At 29.7% G+C, this 19,977-nt stretch overlaps 1 protein-coding gene across 1 annotated transcript; it reads right to left on the reverse strand.

The window, feature by feature from the left end:
* Positions 1–2,760: 2,760 nt before the first annotated feature.
* Positions 2,761–10,274, reverse strand: LOC109803650 (uncharacterized). Its single transcript, XM_020365321.3, has 15 exons — positions 9,730–10,274; positions 8,046–8,167; positions 7,864–7,952; positions 7,745–7,780; positions 7,493–7,586; positions 7,039–7,158; positions 6,150–6,214; positions 5,551–6,044; positions 5,398–5,470; positions 5,133–5,270; positions 4,096–4,661; positions 3,883–4,018; positions 3,731–3,799; positions 3,508–3,633; positions 2,761–3,317 (listed from the first exon to the last, which is right to left on the reverse strand). Exons 1-15 carry the CDS (start codon positions 9,936–9,938, stop codon positions 3,204–3,206), a joined length of 2,451 nt encoding a protein of 816 aa, XP_020220910.2. The 5' UTR covers positions 9,939–10,274; the 3' UTR covers positions 2,761–3,203.
* Between the last annotated feature and the right edge of the window lie 9,703 nt (positions 10,275–19,977).

The raw sequence follows: 19,977 nt of genomic DNA on the forward strand, positions 1-19,977 counted from the left end.
ATTAGAGCAATCTAACATGAAACCTAAGTCTAGCTCATCATCAACATCTTCACGATCATGTTGATGATCACCTACATAATAACTAAAGAAAACAACACAAAAGAAAGGGAGTGATAAACATCTCACTGTAACTCACGATGCAGGAATGAGAAACAGATAGTCAAATACAAATAAGACATACGACAAGACATAGCATACACAAATAATATCATTATCATGCTTGGTTATTCATGGCATAATAAACAATTATAATTAACATTATAATGCATATGCAATAGACACGAACTACATGTTATCATACATGTGGTACCAGTAAAAATATCACATATATGCATTATCATTAGTAATACACGTAGAGTAGTCTAAGAATACATGTAAAGTCGCACCTTTTGTGTAGTCTCATTAGAAGGACATACAACTATGGTCTGATTGAGATAGTTAAGTCACGCAAGAGACATCTCATGCTCACGAGGACAAGATTGAGACTTTCATATCGAGCTATCCCTAATGCTTCATCCCCGAGCTTTTACACAAGGAGGCTTTCCCTGACGTTGTATTCCATATTGTACCCATAAAACACATTTTTATACAAATGATGCATGTCAAACAAACTCGATGCAATATATGATCTCACTTCACATATCACATATTCATCATATCACCTCATATATCCCATGTATATTCTCAAATACATCAACTAGTCATTAGTAAAAAGGTAGTATCAAGATCACGCGAGTAAAACAACCCTTTAACAGTCACTGAGCAACCTGAGCTTTATGGAGCCTCTCACTAAGTGGATAACATTTAGCTGAGCCACGAACATCTAGCTGAATGACCAACATCTAGACGAGCCCCCTAGGACTTCTCGCTAAGCAACAAACATCTAGTTGAGCGAGCTGAGTCCCCTGAAACTTTTCTTTAAGTGACCAACATCAAGCTGAGCCCCCTAGGATTTCTCATTAAGTAATCCAACACATCCCGCTGAGCAAGAACACAATCTTTCTTCTTGGAAATCACATCTCCTCGATGACTACAAGTTACCCACATTTAATTTCATGCATAAATTCATATATAATCGATAAAAGTGTTATGTAACATGCAATTAACATTTCAAATCACCCAATTTACACATATCTATCAATATCTTCACAAACTATCACAATAAGTTCTCTTAGGGTTTACCATAGGAACCTCAGATTGTACAATTACAATCCAAAACATACAGTTGATCATATATTCAAACAATTAATGTTATTAGGAACATGTAAGAAGAACAAGATGTAAAATAGACGCATTTTAGAAAAATCTCTCATACATAGACATACAACAAAGATAAGATTAAGGTCAATCACACTATCCAACATATAATCTCACACCCAAAGCGAGATTTTTCACTCCCTCTTACATGAATAAGCACTAAACGACAAGTACAATACTGCAAGGTGATTTCTTTCTTACTCCTGATTTTCATGCTCTAAAGCACATATGTAAAAATAAAAGTGTAAAGAGGATTTGATCATAAACTTACTCTTTTTAAATACATTAATCTTCATTTAACCTTCTAGATAAAACATATTAATCACGGTTAAAAAAATCTTTCCTCTTAATAGAATATTATAATAACTTGTAATAAAACATCATATATTATATTCTAAAATATATTAAAAAGTAAATAAATATTTTACAATTTTTATTAATAAAATAAAAATACTAAAATTGTTAATAAAATATTAATATTATATTTTATGAAAAATGAAAATTTACTAATTTAATATGGAACATGTATAGATAATTTTCCCTGTTCATAGTTATTAAAGAATATATATATATATATATATATATATATATATATATATATATATATATATATATATATATATATATATATATATATATCAACAACATCCAATCAATTGAGTAATTAATTGGAATGTTATGATAAATAAAAAATGTACCGGATATTATATTAAAACAAAGTAAATGATTATTTAAGACAAAAAAATGATACATGACAAAATGTTGATGTGATAACATGCATATCAATCAAATGTTGAATCCACTTATGATATTTTTATTGCTGGTCAAGATTTTCACACCCAACAAAAATAAAATACAGAATTTTCTGGTAAATAAACCATCCCACAGTCAATGTTCATTAGTCCAGCTGATATTGTTGTTAGTTTTCAAATCTCAAAGTTTGGAATTCCAGTTTTGAGTTTAATAAAAAAAAACGTCAAATAAAAATAGCTTTAACATAATTAAGATTTTAAAAAAGACTAATTGTTAAAAAGTCGATAGATACGATATTCTTACTAATAATAGATATTCCTATTAATGCTATGATAAAAAATAATAACAATAATAAAAGACCATCCAGCAAATTATAAAAAAGACAATTAAGATAACTTACCTACAAGAGTAAAAATTAGTAGTTTGATGTTTGAATTTTAAGCCAGAAACCAATCGCGTGTTTTTTTTTTTTTTTTTTTTTTTTGAGTATACCAATAGGCTGTTAGAAATGGATTGGAATATGCATCATTAACTTGTTATTCAATATGTCAATCTAAGATTTGTCAAATTCGATATTATTCATTGGCTCCTTACTCGTAGCATAGCCTTGAGTTTCAGACTACATTAGGTAGCATTATATTCCATGATCATCTTAAAAACAATAATATTCTTTCAGGATTTCCCTTTCTCTATCAAAGCTTTTCACTTAGATATTTTTGTTTAAAGATGATTAGCCATCTTTAAGTTGAATTTAGATAAATAATTGAACCAAACTGTATGAGCAGTGCAACTGCACGATCAATTTACAAAATTCAACTGTCTGAAAATTCTGATCATATATAATACATACCTAAAAGGATTGGTGAAAAATATTCCTACTTCCTACAAAGCCATTGCATCTTCCAAAACCGTGCATGACAGAATATAAATCCCCTAGTGCAGGTGCTCATTTGTTTGTAGAAAATCCAAACAAAACTCGATAACCTTTTTCTAAACATAACCCATGATGATCTACACATCCTTTACAGAATAGGTGTGCCAATACTTTTTGCTTTTTTGGGAATCATAACATCTCTTTCACATTTGGGCATGCTTTGCGTTCAACATCTCTGGTGAAGGACTTCTTCCTTAGTTAAAATGCATCGTTGAGATGAATGTTGAACAAATCCAAAATAAAAGTAGCATTCCACAATCTAAAGGAAGTAAGTGAGTTGTTGTTTCTTCCTTGAACCACCTTCTCCATACAGATCATTCCACTGCTTCAACTCATTCATTACAGATCCTTCTGATGCAAAACTTGCAGCCACCTGCATTTAATCAAATATTTGTTAAGTTCATGTACAAGTACAAGGAAAGAACACACTTTACTTCTCCCACTAATGTGACATTGTGAGTATGAAGTTCTTAGTTAAATGTACAAGTTAACATTTAAGTGAAAATAAAAATGGATCACATGACACTAGTGCCATTTGTGTAAAACAATTCAGTTCAGCCTACCTGACTCTTAGCCTGTCTCATATCTTCCATGTTTAAAGGCCTCAAGGTAATTTCTTGGTCTTCCTTATCTTTATTGTTTGAAGCATCTTCTGAGCTTTGGCCTTCTGCCTCTCTTTTCTTTTTTTCCTAAAATATGGTGTAATTGTATAGTTAGATGTCATGCCAAAGTTCTGCATTGGATGGAGATTTTATTCTTAACACAGTATAACTGTTGAATAACTACCATTTCCTTCGTTCTCTCCTGCTGTATTAGCTCCCTAACAGGTCGATAAGCCGCAGTGATGCACAAATTCTGTTCATAGAAATTAACTTCAACAGATTTTCACCAAAATAAAATATAATAAATAAAATCGGTAAACCAATACCAAAACTCACCTTAAGATCACTTCCGGTATATCCTTCTGTCATGGTTGCCAGCTCTTTAAAGTCTAAATTTTCATATTTCTCTTTAGCCAGAAGTGTCTTCAAGATCTTTTCCCTGTTCTCAACAGATGGAAGACCAACCAGGATCCTGCTCAACAATAAAAATGTTAACTACATTATGAAGAAAATGAACATGTAAACAATAAGACAAAGGTGTGATCCTACCTGCGCTGAAAGCGCCTTATGATAGCTTCATCAAGGTCAAATGGCCTGTTGGTTGCAGCAAGAACCAAAATTTGCTCATTAGGCCCTGTCAATAGTCCATCCCAATGTGTCATGAACTCATTTTTAATCTTCCTCATGGCCTCATGCTCTCCTACTCTAGTCCGCTGTCCAAGCATGCTGTCAACCTCATCAACAAATATAATTGTTGGGGCAACCTTAGCTGCCAGTGTGAACAGAGCACGCACGTTCTTTTCATCTTCCCCAAACCATTTTGATGTGATGGTTGACATTGAGACATTGATGAAACTTGCACCAGCTTCATTTGCAATTGCCTTTGCTAGCATTGTTTTTCCAGTACCAGGAGGCCCAAACAGCAATATACCTCTACATGGCTTTAGAAGCCCACCTTTGAAGAGGTCTGGCCTTCTCAGAGGAAGCATCACAAGCTCTTGAAGTGATTCTTTGATCTCATCCAACGAACCAATATCTGCAAATGTAACCCCTATCTCATTTGCAGGGATAACCTCTGGTCTTATGCGCTTCTCAAACTCATTGTCAGGAACTTCCTACACACAAGATGTTGAAAAAGGGTAAAAGGGGGAGTAAAAGAAAAGAGTTCAATGGTCATGCACGTATAGTATAAAAAAGTTTCACATATCATCCAATCACAATTTACCATAAATGTAAGTTTGTTTGACTTTTAAGATGACTACCTTAAAAGTTATACAAATCATGATTTCTGATTGGTTGATCATGGAAAACATTTTACATTAGCAATGTATGACCATTAAACCCGACAGTAATAAGTATAAAAGGTAACAAGTTTAGAATTTAGATCACACAACTTCAACTAGATGGCTAGCAAAATGTTGATTAGTGTATGTGTATCAATGGTCCGTTTGAAACCAAAAAACTTATAAGCTGATGGAAGATTGTATAAGAATCCTATTCATGTATTGTCTCTTTTACATGGGTTGGATTTGATAAGCAGGTAAGAAGCATTTTACAGTCGTGAGTGCTGAGAAAAATGATCTTACTGCTTTTGCAGGTGTAGGATTTTCGCCATCTTTCTTTGTTACTGGGATGGATTTCTCTGTTTCACTCTTGTTTTCAGGTGCTTGGTTGTCACACTTCATTTCATTTTTTGCACCAATAATATCTTCTCCAGCATTTTCCTAATGTTACAGAAAACACATCAGTAGATAAAAACTGAATATATATAATGATAAGCACTCTTCATCATTTTTTTTCCCAAGATTTTCCATTATTCCTGTGCTAATAAATAGATGTAAACAAGCATACCTTGTTAGATTCGTTAGTCTTAAGATTCCCACTACTCTTGCCTTCCTGGAACAGACTCAATCCATGGGACAAACTATGCACATCCAAGATCAGTAACTAGAAAATCTTCTCATGTAATCAATTTCTTACACAGTCATTGGACAAGATATTTACCTGTTGGCCGATATAACTAGCTTTCCATTTCGGTATTCTGGATCTTTTGTATTCATCAAATGATAAGATATTGCAGATACTACGATTTCTTCAATATTGCCAAGTAAGATAGTGTCTGCATGGCAGATTGAATTCAAGTCATCACATTCAATGTCATTTGCTGCTAGTACTTCAGCAATGTGGTTTCTGTTATCTTGGAACTGAATAATTTTCATGTCCTCTTCAAGTTGGCCTTTCCAACTGCCAAGATTAGTTTCATCTTCAGGAGCTTTGATCTCAATGCTGTAGGGGAACAATGCAGTGATCCTTTCATCATCTTCTTTGCAATCATCTTCTGAATCTAATAACTGGGAACCAAGTATCAACACTGCGCCTGACAGTTTCTTTATCATTTTTTGTAATAAATTATATAACCTTGGTGATTGGAGAACTAGCTTCTCAACATCCCTGATGTATAATATGATGGAACTAGTTTCGGTGATAGAAACCAAAAGCTGCAAAAATTACAATGATCTTGTTATTAGTGTAAAAACTAAACTCCGTTTGAAAATAGCCATGAGAAAAGTTCTTATAAAATAAGTTTTCAGTAATTAAATCACCTTGTAAAGAGATTGCACAAAGAGCTTTTCATCAAAACACAGGCTACTTGTGCGCTTTAAAGGAGCTGAAAACATAATTCAAAGAAGTGAGCAAAATGTTGGAGAAGAACATTTGTTATTTCATGCATCAGTGACAACAAGAGAAAGCATCAAGCCATCAAGTATATAGCTGCATGACATTCACCATATTTTAAACAATAAGAAATTTACAGAGAAGACTATTTGGCTCCTGGAGTTATGTGTCGATTCCAAAATAGCCCTCTGAACAGACACATAAGTGCTTTTATTGGGGGGTGGGGCCTATTTTTTGTGATTTCAATTTCCAAAAAGGAATTCTACAGTTGTAATAGTAGTGAAAATGAGAAAGACTTGGATTTAGAAGATGATGAAGATTCCTATTTAGTAAACTTGTTTTTGATTTCTGTTGGTTTGTACTTGGATGTTTTGTTTAAGATGCCTATGACTTTTTATTGTTAATTATGAATGTCATTCATTTTGAGTAATTTTTGACAATTTATATGTATGTAGTATACATTACTTTGACCATATAAAAAAATTCAAAATAGCAGTTATCATCTTATAATATTTTTGGGACCGACCACGACACACTGCTATCTGGGATTTAAAACACTGTTATCAGGTTAGTTCTTGTTAACACCAGTTCAAAACTTTTATAAGCATCCTTGGGAATAGTATCTACACCCTTCATCTTCAAAGATGAAACTAACAGATTGACATTTTGATTTACTATTTAAAGCAGTATGTTGAAAAGAAGCTTACACAGTACACAACACAACAGAATTAAAAGTAGTTATTCAATTTAATCTTTGAGTTGGATGAGCAATCGCAAACTTGATTAATAAGGTAACCTATAGTTCTAAAGTATAACCTGGAAATGTTGGGCCACACTGGGAAGCAGTGCTACTTAGATCTGATGCAGCAGAAGCATTCCTCTTAAGCTTTGGAGGATTGGAACTTTCAGCAGCACTGCTTTGTTGACGCAGAATTCCTTCAAACGAAATTATCAATCAAAATCAAACGAAGTAGTAGTTATATATACTGAGTTGGCAACACATAGATAAAGATCAATAAGGGTATCAATCAATACAAATTGTAGAAAAATGAGAAGAGATAATATGGAGTCTTTACAACCATTTGTAATGTCAAGACTATGATCACTGCCTGTGATACTAACATTAAAAACAGAACCTATTAACAGATGTCAAAGCAATACATATATTATTAAATATTTCATATCTAGAAGTCTTCAACTACCAAACTCTATAACAGCTAATTATAGAATAAGGAACTTCATAATTTAAAAGTTGATTGTTATTTAGTACCTCTTGTTTCTCCTGTTGAAGAAAGCATTGAAAAGGAACCAAACAAACCAGACATTCGCTCCAAAGTTGCCTCAGATATTGACCTTTTCAAAGACTACGGAAACAGAAGTAAATAAGTAACAAAAATATCACTATGAACTAGAAATTAAATGATTTTATTGTTCTTTCTAAAAGTAAATTTATGAAATGAAGCTAACAAGTTGCAATTTCATCATGTCAATAATGACATAGAAAGGAGCAGAGTAAACTTACTGGTACTTTTCTAGAACATCCAAATTTGTTTTGCAACTGTACAAGGGAAAATGTAAAAGGTAAGAACACATGTACATGACCAGTTAAAGCATTGAAAATGAGAAACTATGAAAAATTACCTTCAAAGAGAAGTCAGTAATATCTAACAACAACAATTTTGATTCAAAGCAATGTGCTAAAGCTCTGGCAAGCATTTGCTGGTAAAGTTCTTCAAAAATTTAGATGTAAATAGTATTAGTCAAACCAAGTTGCATTTAAAAAGGGTTTCTGCAGGACAAGGTGAAATTCTTGCATAACATACCAGCTGGACCAGATAGCAAAATAGCCCTGCTTGCTGGTGAGAGGTTCCTGGTGTGCTTGGAAAAATTCAGATGTTTTAAATGAACATATGCGGCACTTGTCAACAAAACTCGAGTTCTTTCACTGCCATTATCACATTATATGCATGCATAAGATATGGTGCTATCGGGAAAAGAATAAAAAAAAATATTGTTCATAACTTCTGAATGAATAAGGAAAAAAGGTATTAATATATCAAATTCCTCCATTAGAACAAATCCATCTGTGACAGAACATGAGAGTCCAGATAGAGAGCATGATGGCGGATTTAACATAGCATGTAATTTTTGGAATTTAAAATCAAAAGGCAAGAAGCTAGAATTTGAATTCAATTAAATCCAAGATGCACAATTAATGTTAGAAGGAATATATTTTCAATCTTGCAGTAGTCAACAATCAATACCATATTCCTATATCTAAAAATTCCTTAATAGTAGTTATATACCAACTTACTGACCTATGAACTAGAGAATATAAGAACAGAAAAAAGAATATGGAAGAACTCAGTTGCTGTTGTAAAGACTGCATGAGGCCATAAGCATCTAGATAACAGGAATTTTCAAAGACTAAGGAATTACATAACATTTTTTTGTTTCATTTTGCTACATCAAGGAGTTGTTAAAGTGTATCTTTTCAACATAGAGGCCATGAGTTGTAGTTGCAGAAACAACCTCTCAGATCATGCTCCAAGGCTTTCTACATCGGAACCTCCTAAACTGCTAAACCTCACAATGGTGAGAGTCTTGTGCACTTGACCACCCTTTCAAATCAAAGGGTTGTTACCAAAACTTGAATTAGAGCCTCGATCATAAAACAAAAGTGTGATCTTTTAATGTCAGCTAGTGCTAATTACATGAATTCGGGTGTGCATATTTATTGTGATCACCATTTATATGCTCGGAATCAGAGTTTAACCACTAATTTTTAGTAGACGCATAAAAAAGTACAAACGACAATTGTCCCATCATCTATGAAGAGGGTGAAGCTCTAATCTGAAATATAGTGCTATGTTTAACCAGAAACGATGACAAATCTACAATAAGTACAAGTGCACATCATAAGCACAAGGTACCATGTTGTATATCCAAATAAGCTACTCTTTGATAACAAAAAGTACAAACTAAAAGTATGCTATCAGGTTCATTCTTTTATTTATTTCAGAGAAACTGCACACATTTTATCAGGAAAGTTACATCACTCATATCCTGAAGCTTCCCTGTTTCTGACCCAACCCAACATATACTCAATGCAACAATTTACTTTTAAAAACCAAAACAAAACAAAAAAATACCAAGGAAAAATCTAAGGAAGTTTGGTGAACTCAATAACAAACGATCAAAGAAAATCTCAAGGATATAAGGAGATCAAACCCATCATAGAAGCCCCATAGAGAGTATCAAATTTATATCTACCACAAGATTCACAGCAAATTGCCATGAAATTTACAAGTCAAACTGAGAGAGATCCATGTCTAAAACACCTTTGACACCCAACTTCATCATAATATACCATCATAAATTCAAACACACACACACCCATAAATATCATTTCTACAGGGTCAAAAATGGTAACAAAAACATAGACATCAAGAAGACCATGTTCAAGTCATATTATATAATCATATTCCAATGAAATCACAAAATCACCTCAAGTAATAAGGAAAGTCTTCAAACGTAACCTTGCTGTCCCTTCCATCAACCACCAGCTTCTTGAGCTCCTGCTCAATATGCTCCAAAGAAAGCTCATCAGAGGCACGATTCCCGCCAACCCATTTCTGCCCTGAACTCAACCCGAGCCCCACACCCAACCCAACCCCAACACTCAATGCTGACAACAGAACGCGCTTCTGTTCCATGACGACCCTGATGCCAAGTTCGGTCCTTTGAGACCCCAGAAGCGATTTTTCACCAAAGGGTATCAGGATTGTTAAGCAAAGTAGGTGATGGATGATGATTCAGAAAAAATGGGTACCTACCCCCGGATATTTTGGAGAGAATAACAACAACAATAACAAATAGTTTAACAACCTATGTTATCGAGGCTCCGAAGACAACGTTGGTCTAAGGATTTTGACAAGGCAATGACTCGCTCTCTGTGTCTCGCTCCTCAATGCCTATATATAGCATGCCATTAACTTATGGACGTTAAAACTTAACACACATTGCTTGCACATGAACCCAAACTCCAAAAGAAAAAATATATAAAGGCTAAGGTTTTTACTTTTAGTGCTTCTTTTTAGCATAGTGGTGACTGGTTAGTGGTGGTAACAACAAATCTGGGTTCTTTCTCTTACTTAGATTAGTCCCTTTTTTTTTCTTTTCAGATCATGGAAACACAAACATGCCATTACGTCGTAATTCTTTACAAATGTAAATTAACAACCATATAATTCAAAATTCAAAAATTACATTATTAAAGTGATAATATTAATATATATATATTTAAATTAAAATAATAAAATTTAAAGGTTTTTTTAATTATTTTTTAATTTCTGAAAATAATGTAACTACGTTTTCTAAAGGACAAAATGGTGTTTTACTTTTCTATATTCTTTGCCTATTGTCTATTTGGAAATCTTTTTTTTTTTAAGCTTTATTTAATATATGTTATAGTTTTGCGTAATAATTTTTTGTATGATTATATTATTGTAGCCCATTGCTTGCTTGGTGCAGTGTCATTTTGGTTTTTTCTTAATAAATAAATGTAAAGGTAATGAAACGGTATGGTTGGTGCTGGCTTATTTGTTTTCTTTAAAAAATGTTAAAGTCAGGAGCATTCATGAAGTTATCTAAAAAAAATTATGCTACATACCTACCCCTTTCATGGTACATTCTAATTTTGCATATTTTACTGAGGAGGACCATGGCTTAAGCAATAGTAGTTAAATCGGATTCATCTTGCAATCTTTTGAAGAGAGTATACATTGATTTTGAGTTAATGTAGAATAATAATAGTGTTCACTATTTGGTATTTTTAAACTCTTTAATTAAAAGTGCCAAGATTTTTTTTTATATTTTTATTAAAAACATAAACCGTTATTATCATATATAATAAATTTGTTTATTTTATACAAAGAAATAGTATATAATTTGACAATATAGAGAGATTTTATAATGTCATCTAGAATATAAATTATCTCTTATGATAAATTTATTTGTATTTATTCAATAATTATTTTAAAAATAGTGAGATTTTTTGAAAAAGATTAGTTATTATTAAAAAAAATAATTTAAATTTTAAATAAATTGATCGAGTGAAAATTTAAGAAGTTATTTTAGAAATTTGTAATTTAAGGATTTTTTTTTTTTGTTCGTCGATAGCAGTAACTAATCTCCTCGCTACGTTGGAGGCACCTCAAAGGGTAGGATAGCTGGCCCCATGATTTAATGTCCTGCATACACAAGGCAGGATTCGAACCCCTGACCTTGCTTAAGCGTGGATCAACCCTTACCGCTGAACCACACACTTGGGGTTTTTAAGGATATTATTTAGATACAATTCTTTATTTGTTTTAATATTTTTTAAAGATTTGTTTCCCTTTTTTTAACTAAAAAGATTATATGTTTCATTTGGTATTACTGTTTTGATTTATATAAAAAGAATCAAGAAATAAAATTTGTATGTTTTATTTAAAATCTTTGAAGGTTTGAGTAATTTCATTATGTGAAGTGTAATTTTTTATTGGTTATAGTAAATATTCGTACCGATTATATGATTATCAAATAAAAAACAACTATTGCAAAACTTCTCGATTTAAAATCATTTTTCAGAAGTTAGATTTTGTCGTTAAAAATGATTTTATTTGATTCAATTTGTTTAGAGAAAATACTTTGATTATATATATTAAAAAAAACTAAACCAATTTTCAAGAACTTCGTCTCCACTTATTTATTTATACACTGTACTTTTTGGGGCACTCCGAAAGACACCGTAAACATGCAATTGTTGTTCCTTTTGTAAAAGTCTATGCACGTTCTGTACCCAAAAAAAAAATAAAAGTCTGTGCACGTTATGAGAGGTCATGTCATAAGATTTTGCTAAATTCATTAAACCCTGTTCTTTGTATCGTTGGATGTCCCGAAGGAATTCGTTGTACACCTTTTGTTTTAAAAAAAAAATAAAATTCTATGAGCTAAACTAATATAATATATTTTAATTTTATTAGGTTTTTGAGGAAGTGATTATTATATTGTAATTGCATAAATTTATTTATGACTCTATATAGTTAATTAAGTTAATTAAGTTAACTTGCCTTGAGGACGAGGTTATAGTTAATCAAGATATGATGTTAGCTTAGATATAAAAGCTTTCTCATTACATTGTTAAAAACAGGATTACTCCGATCCTGAAATTAGTCAAGGACTTGTTCTAATAGTTAGATTCTTTAAATGTGTTTACATGAGTTTAATTATCTAATTATGTATATAAAGATAATGTTAAAAAAATAAATTTATTTCAGTAGTTTTACGTTTCAAAAAGAATTATTTAGTGGCTATCATTTATATAATTTGTGTAAATTATGTCAACTTTCTCCCCCAAGTCAACCATAATTCAATTGTTGATAATGTTTATAGTTTCTTATCTTGTAATTTTTTTTAAGCAGAAAAGTCCAATAAAGCGGCTAACTCTTCTCCTACAAGACTATAATAAAAAGTTATTGAAGTTGAGTATTTTTAGATAATTTTTTTAAGAAATACTCTTAAGAGAAAATAAAAATAGAAAGAAAAAAAACAAAATTAATTTTTTTTCTTAGAATTATAAATTAATGAATCAAGTTGAATTGAGTTTTACTTATCTCAAATCAACTTAATAATATTTGACTTAATTTACAACTCGACTCAACAATATTTGTTTCAGCTTACAATAAGACTCAAGTTTGACATGAGCCATTTTTTTCTAACTTGAACTCAACTATTCAAACTTGCTAGCAACTTGTTAGTTTAAATCACATTAATCAAGAGTCAATTTTTTTTAATCATATACATTTCAAAATTTTAATTTAATAATAGAATTTAAATAAATTTTTTTTAACTTTTTTAAAAATACAAAACATAACTTATTTTATTAATTTTACAAGATTGAGGTATGACTCCAAAGAAATATAATTAATCAAAATCTATGTAAATAAAAACTACTCTACCTTGCATAAAATAATAAAAAAAAATCTCTAACCATGAAATTTTAAAGTATTCACTTCTTTTATTATTATTAACTAATAACTAAGTTTTGAAGGTTTTTTCAAATTTTAATAAGTTGAAATTAAATAGAAAGTTGATTATATAAATTATATATTTATATGTTGAACTAATTCATGAACCAAAAAAGTCGAATAATACATAATTCAAGTCCGACTCATTTATTTATCGAGCTCAATTTTTAGTTCAAATTCAACCCATTTGGTTCATGAATCAAATTTGATGAGTTAATTATTAAATCAAATTTTAAATTATTTCAAGTTGATTTGACATTGTCACCCCTAGTTTTCCATAAGTTAAAATTAGTTAATGAATATGATAAAAATAAGATTTTAAAGAAGTTAATAAGAAATTTTTTTCAAATTAGCTCATGCATAAATTAATTTTAGTTTGTAGTTTAGGATTTAGGATTTTATTTTATTTTTCTCTTCTACTTCTGTAAAACTTTACTCAAACATACCTTTAGTATTTCTTTTATTTTATTTGTTTGGTTTCACTTCTACGAATATCTTTGATTGTTTTCTTGATTGTTAATATTATTTCTTTAATTTATGTAATGTCTTTTTCTAATTTGTTACAAGATAGATCGGGATAAGAACAATGTCTAATGTAGGGGTGACAATAGGATGAATAACAACCCCATCACCTATCATGTTTATTGAAAGTATCTATTTAACAAGTATTAATCTATTTTTTTTTAAATATATATGGTTAACCACGAGTATTTATAAATGTTTGTTAAAATGTAAAGTTTTAATAAAAAAGTAAGATATAAAATAAAGATAAAAATAAGTAATTTTAAAATATATACTTATATTAAAATATTATTTTAAAATATATTTGTACTAAAATTAAATAATTATGATGTATATCTATAATTAAAAAAATTAAATGATATTACTTTATATATAATAAAAATATTGAATATTTTTAAAGCATGAGTATTGGCTAATACTTGTCTCTAGTCTTGTCTCTAGTCTTTAGTCTCCACCCATTATTAAATATATATCTATTTAATTATTATTTTTATTGAATCAATTTAATTATCTATTATAAGTCATAGCGGTTTTATTTATATGTATTGTTTTTTTTTCAAGTCTAATCTTAGAATATACTACCTAGTTAAACGTAATAGTTACCCTCCTTCCTATAAAACATCCTAACTAAATTATAGATCACAAGTTAAACAAATGTCTGTGTCATGATAGCATTCCTTAGGATGCATTTTGAATATCTCTTTCTTGTGGGGCAACTCATCCATCAATATTGAAAAAAGTGGTATAAACCAGATCTTACTCAGCGCGCACGCTTTGAATCAATTGGTTTTTTTCAGTGTAATCATAATAACTGATTATACAAAGTTAAGCATAACTATAAAAAAAAAACTTTTATAAGTATTTCTAATTTTTTGTTTATCTAAATTAACTCTTAAACCCCAATGATAAGATAATATGCATAATATCCTAAATTCAAACTATGTTGTGGTGAATTTAATTCTGATTCCTATGGTTAAAGAAACCACTTAAATATTGGTTACAAAAGTTAATTATACATAACTAATAAATATTATAATAAAACCATAACAGATTTTCCGTAACTAATTATAGTTTGTATATCTCACTCTTAACTTTGATATATATATATATATAATAAAATAATAAAGTTTAATATTTATTATGTGACACCCTTACTACCCCAACACATATATTGTAATAAATCTTTCTTTTACAGTAAAAAGGGTTCACATGAGAAACTTCGAACAATCACGTTAGCAGAAATATAACATATAACACACAAGAGTTTTTACAAATTGTTTTTAAAATAATATTACAGTACCAAATTCACACGAATATTTCGCTCCTAAAAATCCTTTGCCCCGATGTCACAATATCAGAGCATTTCCCAAAATAAAATTGTTGGCATCCTATATGCCACTTGCAGCCGGATCTTCTCCACCTAAAATATCCACAATTTATACGGTGAGAAAAGAAGATATCTATATGCAAAGTACATCCAAACACACCATGTTAAAATCTCATCATATTTTCTTTATTTAATAAAATATTTACAAGCATGTATCATAATTTATCAATCCATCACAATCCATTTAAATTTTATAATTAACACTATCATTTTTACCTTTCCTCATTCACATCAATATAACAATTATCTCAACATCTATAATTCATGCCAATTTCACAATTAACACTATGCCAAGACCTCGCCATATCTGACACAAGTGATACAGGTTAATTGCCTCACTCAACCCACACCAGACCAGGGTCATGCCCTCCCTGTAGCATCACTTACCCAGGGGCCATGCCATCCCTAGTCTTTTGGTGTGAGGAAACACAATCACATTACAATCAATACAATCTCTTGCAATTAACCCTATGTCAGGGCTGCCATAAACGACATAAGTGGTGTGTGTTAATTGTCTTACTCATCCCACACCCTGCTAGGGTCACGCCCTCCCTGTAGCACCACATACCCAGGGGCCGTGCCATCCCTAGTCATCGATGTGAGGCACCACAATCACAATCAAAATCACATTCATACATCAATATCATTAATTCTTAACAAGTAATATAGCAATAACTTTCATTAATATAATAATCAATAGAATAATTAATATAAACAGTAAAACCCCTCATTATTCCAAAATCTAGCTCACCGCATTTTCCTTACAATTCATTCTTCTTCACAGATCATCATTCCTACACTTAGGCATATTTATAAACCTCAACACAGATAATTTTAATAGAACCAATAATTCTCCAAATCAAATAATTGTAAAATCAATCATAATCCTAAGGAATTCTTCCTCTACCCAATTCCCTCATGTACTATACATATAAATAATCCCCTTTTCCCCCGTACCTGAATAGATAGGAACTTGGGCAGAACCTCCTCCTCTCTTTCCTTAGACAGTAACTGGAACTAGGGCAGAACCTCCACTTCTCTCCTTAAACAATAACCGGAACTAGGACAGAATCTCCTCCTCAAGATTCCTCTTTCTCTCCCTCCTCTTTCTCTCTCTCTCTCTCTCTCTCTCTAAAATTTGTCACCCTTCACAGTTATAATTTTTCACCCCCCCATGCCTCCTATTTATAGGCAATCTGGGTTACCCGGAACGGCCCGTACCAATTTCGGAACGGCCCGTTCTGGAACCTTCGAATCTGTGCAAAATTTTCAACTGGAACGGCCCGTTCTAAAATTGGAACGGCCCGTTTCCAAAAAGCAGAACGGCCCGTTCTAAAACCAGAACGGCCCGTTCTCACTCTCAGCAGAACGACCCGTTCTCCCTCCGGAACGGCCCGTTCTCCTTCCGGAACGGCCCGTTCTGGGCCCGTTCCCAACTTAAAATTTCAGTATCTTTTTATTGCTTGGAACGGCCCGTTCCAACTTTGGAACAGCCCGTTCCAAGTTACCCATTTACCCCTCAAACTTTAATAAAACTGCAAAAATGCCATTAATATTTACAAAAATACCCCTAAAACTTAATAAATTTACGAAAAGACTCAATAATAATATTAAAATAATAGGGTGTTACATATTAACAATAAAATGATAAAGTTCAAATGATATTGGTATAATTTTCATCAAATATTAAATCGTTTAATAATTTTTAATTAAATATGAATTTTTCAAAATTTATCATTAGATTAAAAGTTTATTATTCTTAAATCATATTTATAAAAATTTATATTAATTCATAATAATTTGATACCTCATCCTTATATAATAAAAATAGACATAATATATACATTTCAAAGTACACTAAAATATGAACATTTTGATTATGTTATAATTATTGTTTAATTTTAATAAAATTTGATGTATACGTACAAAATGATATGAAATTATAATTTAGTAATTAGATCGATAAAATTTATTATTAATTAAAAATTATTAAACGGTATAATAATTAATAAAAATTATATCACTTCTTCATAATAAAATATGTATCAAATATTGTAGTAATTTCTTTGTCATTTTAAATAATCAAATAATGAGCTAGAAATTTATCATGCTTTTATTTTAGTCTATCTTTTCACAATCTTTGTAGTTATGAATTACTTCTTAATTGTATCAATTGAAACAGTGAAGGACGTAAAAATTTTAGGCAGTAGAAACAATAGTGATATGTAAATTTGTAGTAATAAATATATAATTTTATAATTTTTAGAATATAAATATATATTACAATTTTTTTTACGAGATTTTATATTCTAAAAATATACTTTTCTCATTTTCAATATTTTTAAAATTATTTTTATTTTTTCTATAAATAAATAAACAATTATTTAATCATTAATTTCTCACATTAAAATTATTTTTTTTTAAAAAAATATAATATGAACATAAACAAATTATCATCTCTTAACCAAATATCATATATATATATATATATATATATATATATATATATATATATATATATATATATAATTTACTAATTTACATCTACTTATTTTTCTTAGAATGAAAGTTAAAGAATGCATGTTAAAAAATTATTATAGTTATAACTTGGTAATATACTTTTATAAAAGAAAAGGTGGATTTATATTAACAAACCTCACAAACATTTCATAACGTATACTACTTATTAATAAGAAATAAGTTAGTAAACAATACCTATACATTTTTAAAAGATGTACTTCAAAAAAATAATATATTAATTTTAACTTTATTTTACAACATCAAAATAAAAAAAATAATAAAAACACTTAATTTTTAATTTAATAAATAATTTCTTTTATTATATATATATATATACATATATATATATATAACAAATTAACATTAAAATCTTAGTGAGGCATTGGCCCAACAATTACCAAAGTGGATCCATTCCTGGAAATAGCAACAGCTAATATCAAACGAATTAAAGGATCAATCAATGAATAACTCACAAAAATTATTGTTTTTCATCGATCATCGAGAAATTATTTATAGTTCTGTCAATTCAAAATGAAAAGGAACCTCAAGTTCATAATGTATTCTAAAATACAACATTTCTCTTGTTCAACAAAATCAATGGGTTATTTTATTACTAATTCACAAATTTCTCGACATTGACTTATTTGTGATGATCTTATCTATGGATCTAAAGTTGAACTCGGAGTAAGCAATTCCATCATATTATTACAAAATCTTCTACTAAACTTCTGTACACTAAGTATTAAGTCTAAGTGGAAGAATGAACAAATTAATATGATAATAATGCTTAAAATAAAATTAACAACATTTGGGTGAGTTTATTCTCTTTTAAAAAATATACAAAGTAGTCATCTCAGGAACATCGATTCCATGTTTCACATAAAATGATAGAGTTCTTTGAGAAAATTTTTCCACTTCGATTCTTTCATTCTTTGAATCATGTTTTTTGTATTAATTAAAATTAAAATTTAAAATACATTAGATTCTATTCTATGTATCTGAATTCTTAGTTTCTTACATTGCAAGCATGATAATGCTCATGGGCATGCAGTTGCTATATAAGGAAAACTTAATCTTTAGGGTCTTCTTTTACGACCTTTTGCCTAGCTATGAGATATTCTTGCTCCAAAACTTCAATTTTTTTTTTCTTGTTCTCTTTTCTCTCTAATAAATAATAGGAAAGTATTTGTGATATTATTTTTAATTAAAAATAAAATTTCAGTTCATTAATCTACACGTTAAAATGTTGATATTAAAATTTGACGAGTTATTGAAATAATTTTATTTAATTAAAATAGTGCCATAATAACACATAACTTAATTTTGTTCTTTATCAATGTGAATAGATAGTTGGATAAATTGGATTATTGGGTAGTGTAACACACGTCAAAGGCAAAACTTCAAGGAAATTTACATGTTGGTAAGTCAATGCCTATTATTGTTTCAAATTAAGAAAGTCTCCGAGTTCTCACTTACCATTATTATTATTTTAAATTATAAGTCTTAAAGTTCTCACTTTCCGACGGTGACCATTCAATAATGCACTGGCTGATGAAACCATTGTCTAGGGCTTAATTGTTATAAGGTACCAAAAGAAATATTATTTAGTTTGTATAATATAAAAAAGTTGTATAATTAAATTATTAGAAAAAAATAAAAGAATTACCAATAATTGATCAATTTTTTCAGTAATGAATAAAATCTACCATTAACTTTAAGAAAGTAAATCAATAATATTTGGTATAAAGAGAAAAAATATATATTACTGACTTATTTTTTTCTCTTTCATAATGTGAAATTTCATAATTATTAATGTAAAATTATAAATAAAATTATTATTTTTATTTTTTTATTTCTTAAATTATGACCTATATTATTTCAATAAAATTTTAAAATTAAATTATGAATGTTCAACTAGTCGTTTTAAGTTTTTATTTATTTATTATAATGTATCATTATTATTGAGTATTTTTTCAACCACATAATCTTGATATAAATATATCGTACGTTTCTCTATATCAACATACACATTTTCGTTCACATACAAAAATTCATAACCTCAGTACATTTTGTTGAATGCTACTACATAGGGCGACACCGATGCTTGGGGACATAACACTGACACTGCAGATATCAATGGCAGGGCCATTAAAAATCAAACCAATATAAATCAAAAATCAACTTAAAATATTGAAAATTGATGAAAAAATAAAAATTAGTGATTTTATTTAGTTATTTTTTTAACTTGTGTGGTTT

Source organism: Cajanus cajan, chromosome 1, assembly GCF_000230855.2.
Source record: "Cajanus cajan strain Asha chromosome 1, NIPB_CcT2T_4, whole genome shotgun sequence".
Classification (NCBI taxonomy): domain Eukaryota; kingdom Viridiplantae; phylum Streptophyta; class Magnoliopsida; order Fabales; family Fabaceae; genus Cajanus; species Cajanus cajan.